The following is a 17,700-nucleotide window of genomic DNA, read 5'->3' on the forward strand; positions in this document are numbered from 1 at the left end:
ATTCAGTCGGGTTTGTTTCCAGCCCTTTTTAAACTTCTACTTTGATCTCTAATTTTTCACTTGGTGAGGGATTATTACGTTCTTCCTGATCTGAACTGCTCTCTTCACCTGAGCTACTATCCTGTTCTGAGTCACTGTCTTCTTTGTTTGTTAATGCTTTTATTCTTTTTTGCCTTTCTGTCTCTCCCTTTCATCTGTCTGGGTGGTGGCAGCCACAGTGGTTGCAGCTAGTCATTCTGTGTCGGGCGTTCTCTGTGTCTTACAGTCACGTGCAAGGTGTCCCTTTTTCCCACACTCCCAGCATGTGGTGCTAAAACCACTGTTTGGTGTGTGTCTAAACCTGCCTCTACCTCTTGCTCTTCCACTATGCATTCCTCTCCCCTTCTTTTGGATTATTCCTGCTCCGGCTTGTTGTTTTTCTAAACATTCCTCATCATGTGTTAATTTTGCTTGTTTATTCCCCATTTTCAAAGATTTTGCTGGGCCGTTACCAGAGATGGGCAGTAACGCGTTACTTGTACTTGTGACGACAGTACTTAGAAAAAAGCATGGCTTATATATATAATCATTACTCTGGATTTACTGGCCTGTAATTAAAATTTAAAAAAATTGAAGTCTGAACTTTCAATGTGGGCTGAAATAGACTCAGCGTGGCTGCAGCTTGTTGCTATGCCAGCTTACATCAGTCATGTGATTTGGAGGTGCAGCGTGTCCGTGGACCACGGAGGGTTAATAACACTCACCTTCCTTCCATTTCCAGAGTGTAACATCCAACCACCTGTGTAAAATTCGAAATTCCCTTGGTGTTGTTCAAAATGTGCTCTGGCACAATCATAAGCATCGCTTGCCACAGAAAACAAGAAAAATGCAGTCCTGCTATGGGCTGAACCATTTGTTAATGGTGGAGGGGGGGGGGCACTATGCAATATATTCAGTTTTAGCATTTATATTCACTGTTGACTGTAACTACACTCAAACTGTTAATACTATCTTATTTTAATAAACAACTGTCATATGGAAAACTGGGGTGGCACTTGGGGTGGCAAGGGATCATCTTAGGGTGGCACTTGCCACCATGCCACCCTTCTAGATCCGCCCCTGGAGTGAGGGCCCTGTGAAGTGCGCGCTCTGTTCGTGCACTTGTCTTTATTTATACAAAAGAAAAATGAAAACATTTGTTCAGTGGAATGTTGATACGTGAGCATGTGCGTATGTAATTGTGTGTGTGTGTGTGTGTGTGAGGTCAGAACTGCTTGTTCAACTTCTTACTATCGCTGTGGGAAGATTCAGATAAAAATATCAGAACACGTTTTATAAAGAACAATCCATTCTAAGCAAGGAAAAGGTCATCATGCAGTATTCTATCACATGTAAACTTATATCATTAAAAGCTTGTACTGACTACTAAGTACAATTTTCCATTGACAATTAACCTTATGATAAAAATAAAGTTCAACATCAGTAACATCATAGCACCCACCCAGCTGTATAGAAACTCTGTCATGCTAGCTAGTACCCAGTACGAAAAAGTCAGCGTAACGAAAATAAACTCCACCTAAACCTGGTTTATATCTGACCCAGATAGCCTGCAGGTCATAACTTCTTACCTGAAATTTAGTTCACCTGACACTCGGGCCGGCAGTCTCTCCTCCTCCTGCCTCCCCTTTATCTCATCCACCTGCTGGCCTCCACCACTTGCTAATGTTACTGACTCTGTGGAAGCTCCACGTTAGCCACCACACAAAGTAACAAATAACGACCCTAAATCCCAGTAACTATTAACGCGTTCCTGATTTTGGCATAATAACTAGTTACCGTGCTTGTTAACAAAATAATAACGTAGTTACTAAAACGTGTTACTTAATAACGCGTTAGTCCCAACACTGGTTCTGTTTACAGACAGAATGAAATGCAAATACTACCAACAACATGAGCTCCTTGTTGAAGGTAATAAGAAACTGTTGAAACTATGTTGTGCTTTGGTTTACACGTGATTTACACAAGTGAACCTGTCCCTGTGTTCATAGTGCTCACTGTTCACCTGATGAATAGACCAAAGTGATCAGACTGGATTGTCTGGTTTTCAGTGACTCATTAATTCTTGTCTCAGTTCCTGCTTGTCTCCAGTAAGTCACTTCACTTTGACAGCAACAGTTTGGATCACTGTGTCGGAGTCTGGGGTCTTTATCTGTGGTAAGTCTATTTTTTTATTTGTTTCTTTTGTTTTTCATTTGTTTTGAGTAAGAGAACAAACAATCAAGAATCTATAACAAAACACTAAAAATGGTTTAATTTTTTTTCTACATGTTACTGAATAAACTGTGAATAAAGTCAGACTGTTTTTTCTCTGTTAAACTGTGAGCACATACAAGATGACAACTGTATCTGTCAGTTCTTAAAAACTGAGCAGCAACGTGTGAGAAAAGCTGTGTTTATGTTTATAAAGAACTGTTCCTGGAATCATGGAGAGACCTGCACTCAAAGCAGGACTTTGTCTCATCGAGGTGACTTAAAAGTAACTTTCAGTTTTAGTTATGTGCTTAAGTTACACTGCTATGGAGCAGGTTAATTTCAAAATTAAAGCTCATAGTCTAAGCTGATCTGTGTTTCTGGTGAGTGTTTGATGGGTCACCTCCAGCCTTGGCTGAGCCTTTGTGTTTTTCTTTAATGTATTTACCAAATAGAGATAAAATACAGAGCTGACTGACTGCAGCAGCTCAAGAGCTGGAGAAAGGAAAAACGAGATTGAAGAATGTCTACAGAAAACTGAAGGACTTTCAAAGCAATCAAATGAAGGGATTCGAATAATAACAGCTGAGGATAAACAAGTGAAGACAATAAAGAGACTGAAATATGAGAAGCAGGGAAACACAGGCACTCAGAGAGTGCAGCGCAGGTAGATTCCAGGGAATCTAAGATAAGGAGAATTTTCTGTTCAGCCAGAAAGACATGTGACAATATCCTCCCAGCAACCAGTCTATTCATTTATGCCCTACGTAATGGGCATTTCTTGATCTATACCTTTTAAATTGTTTGAGCTACCCTACTAAGTCCTGATGTATGAAATAGAGAACATCCTGGGCTTTCCATTGATATCCTGTGTCTGAGTGGCTTCTTTTAGCTGTAACGAGGCAGGAAGTCACATGAAGTTAAATGGGAATATTAATTTTCTTTTAGTTCTCAATATGATATGTCTAAAACTGTGATCAAAAAAATAAATAAATAACCAGGGTGTTGAAGTTAAACAGACTCGAATTCGATATAGTGTAAAGTAGTAGCAGATCCTAAATAAATATTTATTTACAGAGCTTGCCTATAAAAGCTAAAAAATGATCTTCTGTGTTATTTATAAATACCTTTATTGCGAATAACGGCCTTAAATTTAACCATTGTCATGGCACTGAGCCTGTGACCCAGTGTTTATGTATTTTCAGGTTTAAATTATCCTCTGGGATTTAGTCCCTAAAAGGTTGATTCTGTTTATCTGGATGTAGCGTTTTCTTGCTTACGTCACTGAGCTGATGGTACCATGGGAGGATGCAATTAGGAAGCATTTGAGTGTAAGAAACTGCAGTATACATACTTGGTAGCTGAAGCAGAGGACAGAGGTTGGAAGATCAAGGTCTGCCCAGTGGAAGTGGGGTGCAGGGGCTTTGTTGCCAGCACAACAGCAAAACTACTTAGAGAGACTGGATTCAGAAGACAGGCACAAAGGCAGGCTATAAGAGAATTAAATAACACTGCTGAAAGGACCAGTCACTGGCTAGGACTAAAGAGGGCTGACATCACTCGGGCAGCTAAGGTAGTCAGCTAACTGTGAGACACATGCCGAGGATTAATCGACCCATGGTGGGCCTGCCTCAGTAGAGGGCGTCAAAAGGGTAGAATATCTAACACTAGAAAATTTACTGGTTGACTGATACAGCTCTCTCAGGGCATCCTGGGGGCTGTGCAGTTAACCTGATGGTAGTGAAACCTAGGGATGGGTATTGTTTAGGTTTTATCCGATACCGGTGCCAAACTGGTACTTTTGAAATGGTGCCGGTGCTTAAACGGTGCTCGAACCGGTGCTTATAGAATGGAGAACACAAACTTTGTCCAAAAACCTCTCATGTTTAGCTGTTTTACTGTAAAAAGATAACAATGTTAGCCTTTTCTACAGCTATAGGGCATATATGGTATCACTCTTGGCTGGAAGCAGTGCTTAAACAATGGAAAAAACACAAACTTTGTCCAAAAACCTCTCATGTTTAGCTGTTTTCCACTTTTTCTTTGGTCATTTTGGGTGAAGGTAGTGTCTGCCATCAAACAAGAAGACAGCCGCATGTAACTATGTGTTACATGCGGTGTTTGCTAGTTCACCTTACGTGCATAAATTTAATAAGGTAAAAAAAAAATCTATGTTACTCTTCTCCCCTCTGCTCTTTTTCCCTTTTCTGGGAGGCAGAGGGGAAGTAGAGCGTACAGTCTGATCCGGCGGGGAGGTGTGGGATACCAGATTAGGTGCCCCCCTTCCGGCACAGAAATAACAGTTTAACATGAATCAGTGACACTGATCAACACTGGCATTGCCTCCTTGGATGAGGGTGTCTAGTGTAAATGGCAAAACACCCAATGAATGCATTGGGTAAAAGGATTGTAACATCTCCTTTTACTGAATCAAGTAACTTTTTCAGTCTCCTCCTCCTTCAGTTTGTGATTTAGTATTGTTCATGGTTCAGTTTCCTTGTTTTTCCATGTCTCTCGTACATGTTAAGTTATGTCTCCATGATTATTCATGTCTCCCAGTTACTGTTAATCTTGCATGTCTTGAGTCTCTGTCTGTTTCCTGTTTTATTTTGACAGTTCCAAGTCCTGTGTTCAGTCTTTCCAGTTTGCTTCCTCCTTGTCACAATCCTTGTCAGATTTGTCCCAGCTGTGTCCTGTGTCTCATTCCATTGTTATTATTTGTGTATTTGACTCTGTTATTTCCTCTGCGCATTGTTGCGTTGTCCCATGTTGCTGTGTTGTTTGTCTGTGTTCCTTGTAGCTGTGAATTTCCTCCTGGTTTGTCTAGTTCTAGTTAACCAATTTCCCTGTTTTCTAGTGTTAGTTCCTTGTTTCTAGTTTGCAGTTTTGGTTTCGTGTCTCCTATTTACCGTATTTTAGGACCATAAAGAGCACGCTGCCGATGAACGGGTCTGATTTCATACATAAGGCACACCAGATTATAAGGCACATTAAGCAAAACAAATAAGTCAGATAAGTCAAAAAAGTTAGCATTCATCCCCCAGCTTCACTGTGCTAATGTTATGCTAACATAGCTGTGTCACTAGCAATCACGGAGCACATCATTATATACCAGCTAGTCCAACTTCATTAACCCTACAAACGTCACTGCTGTTTAGTTTTCTGTCTTCATTTATGTTGGAAGTGATAGCAGAGCTGTACGTTTGAATTTTTAAGAAATCTCTTAGTCAGAACATGGTATATCATGTTTAGATGGAAACTAGTGAGCTAACTTCCTGCTAGCATCTAACTCCAGTAAATTTAATAAATTCTGTTTTCATGGATGCCTAGATGTTAAACGTAATTGTTACACCCAGTAAAGCAGCAACGCTGATCATTTTATTAGAGAGGAAAGAATTTAGACAGTTTTTAACTCGTTTGACTTTGGGACCTGAAGACGCAGTTTGGACCCAGATTACTTCGAAAGGCTCCTGCCTACGGTAGCCGTAATGCTCCAACAATCCATCAAGTGGTGCGGCTTCATAGCTTACCAAAGTCGTACTAAAACATTTTCTGACAGATTTTTGAGCGCTGTGTACCGCATAAGTTTGGTTCAAGGTCAGTAAGCACAACCAGAATACATATAAGGTGCACTGGATTATCAGGCGCACTGTCGATTTTTGAGAAAATTCAAGGATTTTAAGTGTGCCTTAGGGTGCAGAAAATAAGGTAGTGTTGTAGTTTTTACAATGAAATTAAGCTCCTTCTTCATGTTGTTCTTATGAGTATTGAGTCCTGTTTTTGGGTCCTCATCCTGCCTGCTACAGCACATTTACATGACAACCTCACTGTTACAACACAGACACATATATGGAAAAAAATATAGGTTTTGTCAGTTTTTTCATAAATAAGTAATGATTCAAATGTTTAAACTGGCATTTAAAGCGTTCAAACCCTGAAAATTATTTAATGTTTGATCATTTTGAAAAGCGCTCAAGTTGGTTATTTTTGGGCAAAAGGACAGAAAAAAATATTGCTGTGTTAGGATTTTATGGCAGATATTGTCAGTGTACATTTTTGTCTACAAAGGTGTTGCAACGGTGCAAAATTTGAGGAGGACATAAGGGCTAAAACAGATATTTTTGTGTCCTTTTATTTGTCTAACAAAAATGTGATAATATAAACTGTAACTGCCCACCAGAGACTAAAGACTCTCTGGCCTTACGTACGAATTGCCCGGGTACCTCCTCTCTGTGGAGAAATAGCTCTACACAGAGGTGGTACATAAGGCTGGAAAGAGGGTAGGACGCCCACAAAGGCAAAAGAGCCAGTAAACTCTAAATGCTCTTATATGCCATATCAAACAAGCCTCATTAAAAGAGGTACAGATTGTCCTTTATCAATGATTAACAGATAAGGTTCTTCTGTAGTTGCCCCAGTTGCCTCAAGATGCTTTATATGTCTACAATTGTGATGTGAAAAGCTAAATCATAATTGTTTATAGTGGTTATTTGTATGAATAATGTTCAAATTTCTGTGCCTTTTAGGATTTTTCCCATATTTTCAACTTCAGTCTTCAAACATCTACAATGTTTTGCCTGAAGGATGGACGTTGCTGTAAAATGCCACTTGGGGCCATCTGTGTCTTCCTTTTTCATCACTTTATTTTTTTCTTTCACTTAGCACAGTTTTGTGGAGGTAATTAAGTCTTATCGTTATGGAGTTACACAAATTATGCAACACATCTAAATCTATTAATTACACAAATATTTCTGTTATTGATTAAATGTCAGCCATTTCATTTATGTCATAGGCTAAAACAGAAAATGTAAAACACCTGGGCTTCTGAACCTCGGTTTAAAATTATCTTATCAGAAACTAATAAAACAATGTTCTGTAACTTTCTCAAAAATGACACGTATTTGTAATTTTCCTTTAGGTGTGTCTCGGGTGGTTGGTCCATCTGAGCCAGTTGTGGCAATAGTTGGTGATGACACTGTGTTACCATGCCATCTGGATCCTGCTGTGAATGCTGCTGATATGACAGTAGAGTGGACACGATCTGACCTCACACCCAGATTTGTGCATGTTTGGCGTGACGGCGTGGAGCTCGTGAATAAAAAAAATGTAGCCTACATGGAAAGAACATCACTACCCATTAACAACCTGAAGCTCGGAGACATTTCACTAAAACTCTCCAAAGTGAAACTGTCAGATAGGGGATCATACAAATGCTTCAGTCCTGCGCTTAGTGGACAAGCCAGTGTTGAGCTTGTTGTTGGTAAGTGGAGATATAGTCTTTGTACAGAAAGCTCAAAATGATATCTGATGTTGAAAATCATCAGTCATTATTTAGTTTAGAGAAAAAAACATTGTTAGTAGTAAAAAATCATAAGGGTAAAAGAATACAGAATAGCAGAATAGTGTTTTTCATGTCACTGTTAAATGGTTTAAATACAGTTGGTGTACATTCAGTGCATTTGTAATAATTTTAATGGCTCTTTAGTGTTGCTACTAGTTATAGTGACCAATGTGTTTTCCCTTTTCAAAATTAGGTGTAGTTTCATCACTTATCATCACTGTAATGAGGAACAGTGAGGACAGCAGTAAAGTGGTGTTACAGTGTGAGTCTGCAGGCTGGTATCCAGAGCCTGAGCTGCTGTGGTTGGACGGTGAGGGAAACCTCCTCTCTGCTGGACCTACAGAGACCCTCAGAGGTCCTGATGACCTCTATACTGTCAGCAGCAGAGTGACTGTGGAGAAGAGACACAGCAACAACATCACCTGCAGAGTCCAACAGAGGAACACCAACCAGAGCAGAGAGACACATATACATGTTCCAGGTAGAAAAACAAAGAAACAAAGTAGTTAGTTATAGTTTTATGTATTTTTTGTGTAAAATTGCTGCAGCCTACATGTTGATATCCTGTGTGTTCTTATTCCAGGTGATTTATTTAACCCCTCATGTAGTTCTGCGGCTCACATCACCATTGCTGTTGTTGTGACAGTCTTGCTAATTCTTGCAGTTGTCTTAGTTGTGTGGAAATATCGTTCTAAACGCCGAGGTACAGTATCTTGTTGTGAAAAGTGACAAAAAAAGTTTTCTTAAAAAAAATTATAGGATAATAGATTTCTGTGAATTTAAATGACTTTCTTTTGTACAACAGGAAGAAACTTCACAAGAACGTCCTCTGATCACAGATCACTTCAGCTCGACACTGAGGAGAAAGGAGAAACAAAGCATCTCACCCAAGACAGTGTTGACACTGGTGACATAAATACAAATCAAGAAAATCTTCAGGCTCAAAAAGAAAAACAAGCAGTAGACAAATTTCATTTGTTAATGGCGGTTCAATTATTAATGGATCATAAATTTAATTTAGAAGAAGATATTGCTGAACTTACTCCAAAAGTGAAGGAGCTAGAGAAACAGCAAGATAAAAATCAGAGTCAACTGGTAACAAATATGCAACCAACAGAACAAAATAATATAAAGTCTGCTCTTGATGAAAAAATACACAAAAAGGAATCAGTAGTGTATGCGGTTCAGGTAATGACAGAGAAGAAGAAAGAATTAGACAAGACTTTAGAAACAATTCTTGAACAGTTGGAGAAAATAAAGAACAGAAATGGAGTTCAAATGTAACTCCAATCAGGCAGTTCAGAGGCATAAAATAAAGCCTAAAACAGTCACTTTATTCATTTAATGAAGAGTCTCTAACATTGACACCACTACAGGACAGAGTTCATAAATAAAACAACATCAACAGCAGCAGCTGAAGTAAAGAGAAGATGACTTTTATTTCTTCCGCAGAAGAGACCCTGTCATCACCAGATAAACACAGTAGAAGGCATTGGTTGAGTTGCTCCACTCACACAATGTTTAAAATAACTCAGTGACCTCTAGTGGCCATAAGATTTATGGCAACAGTATATGAGTAGATACCAATGCAAGATAGAGTTGCCTGTGTCAAGGAAATGACATATTTGTGTGGCTTTTTTCTTTTCTTACTGGTAATGACAACCCAATACTGGTGATGTCCTTAATATAAACTGAATATTAGTGCATTTTGGTGCCATGTACCAGTTCATACATTCACATTCTACATCACAGTTTCTAAATCTATTTGTTATCTGTTTGCTTTCTGTCTTTAATTTTGTCTTTCTAAAGCTAAAGAATTTTTTTTTTCACAAAGGTTGTGTCAAAATGCCAAATAAGACATGTGTAAAATAAGTTAGTACTGTGACAGCAGAATTCACATTATCAGCAGAATGTACTACTTAATATACCATCACTATTAAATGCACCAGATATTTAAAGATAGTTATGATCTGTCACATGATGTCATGTTTTTAAGCCTCGGTGTGGTTACAAGTGAAACTATCATTACCAGTCAGTGTATTAATAGCTCTTTATATCAGCAGCATCTTCTAGTTGACAGTAAAAGATAAAAAAAAAAAAAGTGGTTGAACCGTTATGCTGAATGGATATCTCTTAATAAACAAACTCTGATGAATAACCACATGAGAAAATTTCCAGTTCAGCTTATTTCCAGTTAATAGCTACTTCAATACATGGTGGCTTTATACAATACTGTAAATGTACACAGTGATGTCTTTAAAAAGTTACTGTCTTCAACAGTTTCGTAATACATTTACTGCAAGCTAAAAGTTGTACAAAGTAGGCACAAGTACCCAGCTGATACTTTACAAGTCATCTTGGAGGATGTTTTTACTGCACAGTTCTTAAACATTGCAAGGTGACATTAACCTGATGTTTCAGTGCTTAGATCTTCATTGGACGAGACAGATGAGGTGACTTGGATATCTAACGATCTTAATTTAATTTTTCCCCTAAAATGCAACAGTTGTCAAAAAAGGTTATTTGACAGATAAAACAGTACTTCTCCGTCTATCAGCCTACGCTCTTCTTTCGACTATTCCCTTTGAGATTTGCCACAGTGGATTACTGATCTCCATCTCATCCTGTGCCTAGCTTCCTCTTCCATCACACCAGCACAGAAAATACATAGAAACACAGAAAAATTTGTTTTTATGAATGTGTTTGTTAAAAGGGGGAATGAAACATGGTGTATAGAGTCCATTTACTTTTCACCATCTTTAAATCATAAAACATGTCTCACTACTCTCTTGGAGTACTAAATGTTGCCCTTGAACATTGATTATCCACCTGTCTAAAAAAAATATTTGTGTCCTTTACGTTCTTTTGTGACTAAATGAAGGAGGTTTGTGATGTTGATGTTATCACATTCATTTTGCATGCAAAAGTTTCCTGATTTGAAACCAGGAGGAGAAAAAATACAACTTGGAGTACTTCTAGTGCTGGTCACAATGCTGAAGAAATAGCTCTGTTGTGTGAGGAAAGAAATCTGAGATTAAATACCTTACTATGTCAATTCACTAGGTATAGCAACAATAAATAATTATATTAACCACAAATGAGTTATTAGGCCAGTGTTTTTAATAAGAGTCCACACCAAACATATTACAAAAAATTAGAAATTATATATATATATATATATATATATATAATATATGTCATATAATATATGAAAACAACTCACAAAACAAGCTAACAACATAATCATCTTAGATAAATTTCTTTTGTAACAAGATGCAGACTTTTTTGCATTAAATTTATTCTCTCACCTTCAACACCTTGTGTTGACAGTATCACCATCTTTACCATAAACGGATATTCTGTTGATAGCTGACACAACACTAACATTTGACACACTGTGTTGCCACAGAAGCCACAGTGGGTATATTGAAAAATTGCAACAGTGTATTCATATCTATAATGAGGCATGAGGCAAAGCAAATAGACCTGGGCTTCACTATTTTTTTAAAAAAACTGCTACCCTTTAAAATAGACATGATGATGTGAAGTGGCAGACGTTTTACTCTCAGATGAAGAATGGAGATAATTAACAAAACAAACCATGAGGGTGAGATGTTTGTCTATAAACAGCCATCTTTTCACCAATTAGACATTAACTGTTTATACAAAAGGAATGAAATGTGCTAATAACCACAAAAATGTTTCATTGTATTTTATATAAATGCCACTTTTTCCAAAGGAATTAAAAGGCACACTGAAGACTAGCATTCCCTTTATTTTTAGTTTTGTATTGCACAGTAAAAGTTATCCGGATCCATGCCAGTAATTCGTTGACTGGCATCTCTCTGCAACCAGCTCGCTGCTGCCAGCTCTGTTTGGAGACACAATCAATTTCAAAACAGTTGTTTATTTATTTTTAAATAACAACAGAGCTATCAGAAATTTTGGAAACTATATTTGAACCAACTGATAATTTCAATTTTTTTGCCAACTATGACAAATTAAGGCTCCAAATTTAAAACAGTGTTATCTAACTGTTTTAAATCTGATAAACCGAGGGGACTCATCAACATATTTTTCTGTCAGTTTCTTGTGTGGGTTTTTTTTTTCCGAGATCCACAAAACAAAGCTCAAAATATCAACAACATGAAACGCACACGGTGTGTTTAAAAGAAATATAAATTAAAAAGAAAAAATATATAACATCACTGTCAGAAATCCCCCAAACGCACCAAAACTAACATACATTTTAGTTGTTCTCAAAACATAGGGGTGAGCATAAAGGATGTTAAATCTTTTCAGTGTCAATTACCTTTCACATTGCTGGGTTTTCTGACCATAGCATATGTCTCCTGGACTGATTCAAGTGCATGGTCCTCTGCAGGGATATAACAACAAAACATCATAAGAATAATTTTTCTTTTCATTACATTTAAATGTAAATTGTCCTCACTTATTTCTGGCTGTGAAAATGTGATGTGTGGACTTCTGGAAGATGTTACTTTTTATATGATAGCATATTTCTCTTCCACTAGGCCTTTTAAGCAATTAAGGGTATTATAACTTCAATGTTTTCCAGTTTAGGCAAATTACCTTTGGGTATTCTTGGTTTTGTGATGAGGGAATATGTCTCATTGTTTTGTTGAGCTCTGCTTACCACTGCAGGCACTGAAATATAGAGATAAGCCAAACCTTAAACAAAGTATAAAGATATGGGAAGGTTTTTTTTTTAAAAAAAAATCTCTCATTCTAGACACTTTCTCTATATGATAACCATCTCAAAGTAAAGATAGTAAAATAACAGAGAAATGACAAAACAAGAGTGATGGTTAAAATGTTGTGTTGTTGTTTTTGGTCAACAAGTTATTACTAAATTAAATTATATTACTTACATCTTAGGACCCTGATACTTCTTATTTATATTAGTTATTACGATGTTATTGTCTCTCCTAGCAACCACCTACCAGTAGTGTGGGACATATTTATAGGATTTATGCTTCTACCACATGAAAACACAACACAATTTGTTTCATAACAGTAACATGCAATTTATATACAAAAAATGATAACAGCATGTTGCCTAATAAAAATAATTGACCAATCTTGCTTGTGCAGTAAGGTTATACTGGCCTTTTTTTGCAGAGGGGGAGGTAGATCTAGCTCTCGTGCTCCCTGTGTCTCATGAAAATGTGACAAAATGTTAAGAGTAGATATAGAGACACATTTTATGTCAAGGAAAATAAGCTGTCTGGAGAAACACACCAGTAAAAATACTTCAAACTTTCATACTTTCTATTTCAGTCAACTGAATACATTTTTAGTCTCCTAAAGTCTTATGATATTTAGTCGACTAAAACTATGAATTTAGTTGACTAAATTATTCAACAATTTTAATCAAAAGTCTGTTATAATATTAATCATAGTCAGTCAACTAAGACAAGATTAAAATTCAAAAGATTTAGATGCCTAAATGTTGTTTTATCCACAAAACAAAATAAATGAAATTAAACTAAATGAAACATTTGATATCAAAATTTACACTAAAATAACCTGCTGAGGGACTAAAATCACAGACCAAACAATACAATAGCAGGTGCATGTCCTAGGGTATACGGCCTACTTAAGGACTGTGTTTCTAATTTCCATGAATCCGCAGATTTGAAGTTCGTGTTTTTTATTCCTAAACAAATGTTGGCCTTCCTGACCTGTTTGTGCAGAAGAGGGAGACTGGAAGGAGGCAGTAGAATTTTGAGCACCTGCTTATAAAAAAGACAAAATAAACAAGAAAAAAAGTTAATTAGTGATGGCCACCAGGAATCACCAAGCATGCTTATTGTTATAAAATAAAAAGACATGTTTTGATGAGCATACTGTCAACATACCTGGTGTCAAAGAAGTTTCTTCTGTGTAATTTCTGATGGTTTGTTGATGTTTATTACGCTGAAACACTCCTACCAATATTAGCAGAATGACCACCAATAAAACACCCAAACCAATGCAGAGCCTCAGGTAGATCTCTAAGTAAGGCAATGTAGGATGACCTGCTGGAAAGATAATTGCAATGTGCATTAGAAAGGATTAAAATGTTTTAAATTACTCATTAAAAAAAAAAGGAAAAAAAATGTTTCAAGATATATATATCCTATTCAATACAATTATGTATACCCAATATGATTTAGTCCCATTTAAGAAGGTGGCATACTGATCCAATCATTAGCCAATAGAAAAGATGTGCTAGGAAACATGGGACAACAAAAAGCATCACAGCCAGCTGGAGCTGACTGTGTGTTGCGTGAATGATAGACCCAAATACAGACAACAAACAACTTGGATAAACAAAAAGCCTCTTATAGAGGGTGACAACATGAGTACACAAACCAAGGTAAAAAAAGAGAACTGGGACAAAACTAAACTAAGGCTTAAATCGGAAGAAACAGTGACTATGAAAACAGTGACATGAACACGGTTCTGCACAGGTGTATGTGAGAAACTATGAAGAGTTTACATGGACAAGAAGCATGAACATGAACATAACCTGAACAGAATCGTGAAAGCCTTAATCTCGCCGTGTTTTGGAGGAAAGAAAAACAGATGGCCTGACAAAGACTGAATGACAACACACAGACTAAATGCACACGGGAGGTAATCAAGGGAAATGGAAACACATAGTGAAACAGTTGACACAAATCAACAACATCGTAGGAGAAGAGTAAAACTAAACACACTGAACAAAGAAACAGAAGACTTACAAAATAAAACAGGAAACATGTAGAGACGGAGACATGATAACATGATAACACAAACTTGACAACATGAACACGCAGACAAGAAACCTATGACAGACTAACACAAAAGACAGGAAAAGACACAAACACAGAGACATGGGTGAAAACACAACTAGACTAAACGTCAACTAAACCCTTACTAAGAATAACACCACAAGAACTTCAAATATTTCAATACAACCTAAAAGTTTGTTGTTAAAAAAACAGAGATGTCAACAACAACCACATTTTGACTACACATACCTATGTAGAGAAATCCTATGGACTTCAACACCAGACTATCATTAGATATCGAAATAAAGATGTTGCCTTATGTTACAAAACAACCAACTTCAGAACTGAACCTGCAAAAATGACATGTAAAGGCATCATTCTGATGTCTCTTTGAACAGTGGCTATGTTCATCATAGACCATATACTATTTCTCATTTACACATTTTATCATGACGCTTTAAAAAATAGTTTGGGTACTGTGGCACAGCTGCGAGTGAGACTGACACACCTTAGCTGCATCAGCTCGTCACGCCTCCCCTGCATATAAGAGTAAACTGGGTCCTGACTGTGTTGTTGTTGTGTACATGTGGATGGCAGCTAAAAAGCTGCGGCTGTGAGTGTATGATGCAAGAAACTGAGTAAATAAAGATGCTGAAAAGCGTTCAAGTGTGGTGAGGTCCATCTTTACTGCCACAGATACAAAGTTTGTCTCCATTTTTTGGGGGGAAATATTGATGCATCTTACCTGAAACAGTTAGCCAGCTCTCTGGTGATTCTCCAGCATCAGCAATACTACATTTGTAAAGTCCTTCATCAGATTTGGATACAGTGGGAGCCATTATGTTTCCTGATGAGCTGCTCCCAATGGAGACGCCATTTTTATAGAATTTTGCAGTGTAGTTGGAGTTTGCATCCTTTGCTTTACAATGCAAGGTCACGTTTTCTCCCTGCAGGACAGGTTGGGCAGGAATCTCCAGGATCACATGACTCTCTAATTGTTAAAATTATACATATATGGAAATCATTAATTATATTCATTCATTACTAACAATAATAGCTCACATCATTTTTAAATAGAAATCTCTTTCAAAACATATGATACTTCTGATTATTACAATGCACATGCAGTAAATATATATGTATATGTGTTATTTTATTATGATTGTGATGCATTTTATGAAGAAAAATTATCCCTTACTGCTATTAAAATATATATCAAATATGACATTGTGCATTATTGTAAGTGATATACTAAACAGAAAAAACGGTAAATGGACTAAATATGTTAACGCATAATTTCATTTCTATGTACATACCAGTTACAGTGACATTGACGGAGTTGCTTTTTTGTATTCCTCCCATTTCACACCAGTATTCTCCACTGTCAGTTGATGGATATGCATTGATAATTTTGCAAGGTCCAATCGATGTTTCCCAGGTTGAAGCACATGTTCTAACATCTCCATTTATCTTTTTCATCACTCTCCATCCAGTCAGCCCATTTAGCCCTTCACAGCTGATAGTGATAGGCTCTGATAGAAAGAACTGCTGCCTGTTTGGAGCAACTTGAGGAAAACCTGAACCTGAGACAGAAAATCAAATAAAGACTCGTCTGTCGATGTCTGAATATATAGAATAAAACTTGGATATATAGAATGAGTGAACCTCATGTTTAGAGTTGAGGTTTTCTGAATTATCTGCCTTTACAAAATGGCAACAGCAGAACTATTTCAGTAGTTTGAAGAGTTTGACAACTGTTTTGTGACAGCTGTTCAAACGAAGAGAAGATTTTGCACAATACTTGAGATAAATTATCAATCAAAGATGGAGATGCCAACTGAGATAACTGGTCAAGCAGAAGCTGAAGCACATGATAACACATAATACCATATCACTGAAACCGTTATACCATTTTACATCCAAGATAAGTCAGAAAGGCCAAGATAAATGCAAACAAATTTAATGTCACTTATCATTAAATATATTCAGAAGATGATTCTATATATATATACAAATTTCATTCCATATATTCAAATATCACACACACACACACACACACACACACACACACACACACACACACACACACACACACATATATATATACAAAGGGCTATTTCAGAACTGTTTTAGAGGTTTATGTTGTAGCACTATTTTTTTTTTTTAGCTGGAAAACAACAACTGCATTAGTTTCAAAAACATTCAGATTGTTAAGAGATTATAAAATCTATTACACACACTATTACCTCCACACACACACACACAGACACTTAAAAAAACACAAAAAAACAACATGAATAATTAAAAACTTACTATGTGTTTGAGAATCACTGAATTCAGCTACTATACCCAACAGCAAAAGAACATTCAGCACTGAAAAGGTTAAGAATGAGACTTTTAACATTTAATATTTTTGTCAGTGTTTTTGATAACACTTTTTAACACAACCAGCTAATAAAGCGCAAGTACCCTGTATTTACTTGCATTTTGCAGGAAAGTACAGGCAGAAGATTTAAGATGGAGAAATATAGTTGTTGGGGTTTTTTCTCAGGATTTTACCATGAAATCACCCAGTATTAAAATTACCTAGTTAGATTTTATGTTATTATTGAAATATTTCATATTTCATGAAATTACAGGCTACTTGAGCCTTAGTCATGTGTGCTACAGTGTAATTGTTTAATTGTTTCGGGGGTCTTGCAGGTGACTCCGTAATATGGCTCACATTTTAGAAAGTACACAGTAATCTACTTGTTTCATCGTTGACTTCAAAAACAGTTGCACTTACAGTGTACTTTGTTCATTGCTTCATGCAAAAACCTGACTTGTTGCTTGCAAACTGCATGTAAGTACGGTGTATTTGTGCCTTGTTGTCTGCAAAATGCACGTTAGAATAGGGTACTTGCACCTTATTTATGGTTCATGTTATAAAGCATTACCATGTTTTTTTGCATCATTAATAATAAGTCCTATGCATTTATTAGTGAGCTGTTACAAACAGCTCAACATAAAAATACATGCAAATATATGGGTGTATTTTGGATATATTAATTTGCCCTTCAGTCTATACATGTATTTTTTTAAGACAATGTCAGTACTCACAAATTCTGCTGGTGGGAAATCTGACCTCCATGCTGTCTTGCTGTTGACTGCATGAGCATCAGACTAAATTGAGGGTATATTCTTTTGTACGAACTTCCTCTTCCTGTGTTTCTGTGGTGACTGAGGCCCAACAGGGTTCCATTTCAAAGACATGTGATTGCCTGAAAATGTCCCTACAGCCTACTATTTGTTTTATGCCCTTTTATTTATTGAATTTTGTGTTTTCTCAATTTTAGATTTTGATCAGCC

The 17,700-nt window shown here is 36.8% G+C and overlaps 2 protein-coding genes across 2 annotated transcripts; one reads left to right on the forward strand and one right to left on the reverse strand.

Moving 5' to 3' along the window:
* The first annotated feature begins 6,760 nt into the window (after nucleotides 1-6,760).
* On the forward strand, nucleotides 6,761-9,340 carry LOC102789568 (butyrophilin subfamily 3 member A2-like). Its single transcript, XM_035915883.2, has 5 exons — nucleotides 6,761-6,906; nucleotides 7,148-7,489; nucleotides 7,764-8,051; nucleotides 8,154-8,273; nucleotides 8,376-9,340. The coding sequence occupies exons 1-5, from the start codon at nucleotides 6,798-6,800 to the stop codon at nucleotides 8,852-8,854; spliced, it is 1,338 nt and encodes a 445-aa protein (XP_035771776.2). The 5' UTR covers nucleotides 6,761-6,797; the 3' UTR covers nucleotides 8,855-9,340.
* Nucleotides 9,341-11,349: 2,009 nt separating this feature from the next.
* Nucleotides 11,350-17,482, reverse strand: LOC118455852 (uncharacterized). Its single transcript, XM_087832822.1, has 9 exons — nucleotides 17,452-17,482; nucleotides 16,663-16,722; nucleotides 15,666-15,932; nucleotides 15,095-15,340; nucleotides 13,453-13,611; nucleotides 13,276-13,329; nucleotides 12,164-12,238; nucleotides 11,883-11,948; nucleotides 11,350-11,441 (listed from the first exon to the last, which is right to left on the reverse strand). The coding sequence occupies exons 1-9, from the start codon at nucleotides 17,480-17,482 to the stop codon at nucleotides 11,350-11,352; spliced, it is 1,050 nt and encodes a 349-aa protein (XP_087688948.1).
* Between the last annotated feature and the right edge of the window lie 218 nt (nucleotides 17,483-17,700).

The sequence above is a fragment of the Neolamprologus brichardi genome, chromosome 3 (genome assembly GCF_056152115.1).
Source record: "Neolamprologus brichardi isolate AB-2024 chromosome 3, ASM5615211v1, whole genome shotgun sequence".
In the NCBI taxonomy this organism is placed as follows: Eukaryota; Metazoa; Chordata; class Actinopteri; order Cichliformes; family Cichlidae; genus Neolamprologus; species Neolamprologus brichardi.

Coding starts and splice junctions, on each gene's coding strand:
- LOC102789568 (XM_035915883.2), top strand. CDS start 6,798: ATGTTTTGCCTGAAGGATGGACGTTGCTGTAAAATGCCACTTGGGGCC. Junction 7,490..7,763: donor CAGTGTTGAGCTTGTTGTTG/GTAAGTGGAGAT, acceptor TTTCAAAATTAG/GTGTAGTTTCATCACTTATC. Junction 8,052..8,153: donor GACACATATACATGTTCCAG/GTAGAAAAACAA, acceptor TTCTTATTCCAG/GTGATTTATTTAACCCCTCA.
- LOC118455852 (XM_087832822.1), bottom strand. CDS start 17,482: ATGGAGGTCAGATTTCCCACCAGCAGAATTT. Junction 13,612..15,094: donor GAGCTGGCTAACTGTTTCAG/GTAAGATGCATC, acceptor TCTTTCCAGCAG/GTCATCCTACATTGCCTTAC. Junction 11,442..11,882: donor AAAACCCAGCAATGTGAAAG/GTAATTGACACT, acceptor GTCTCCAAACAG/AGCTGGCAGCAGCGAGCTGG.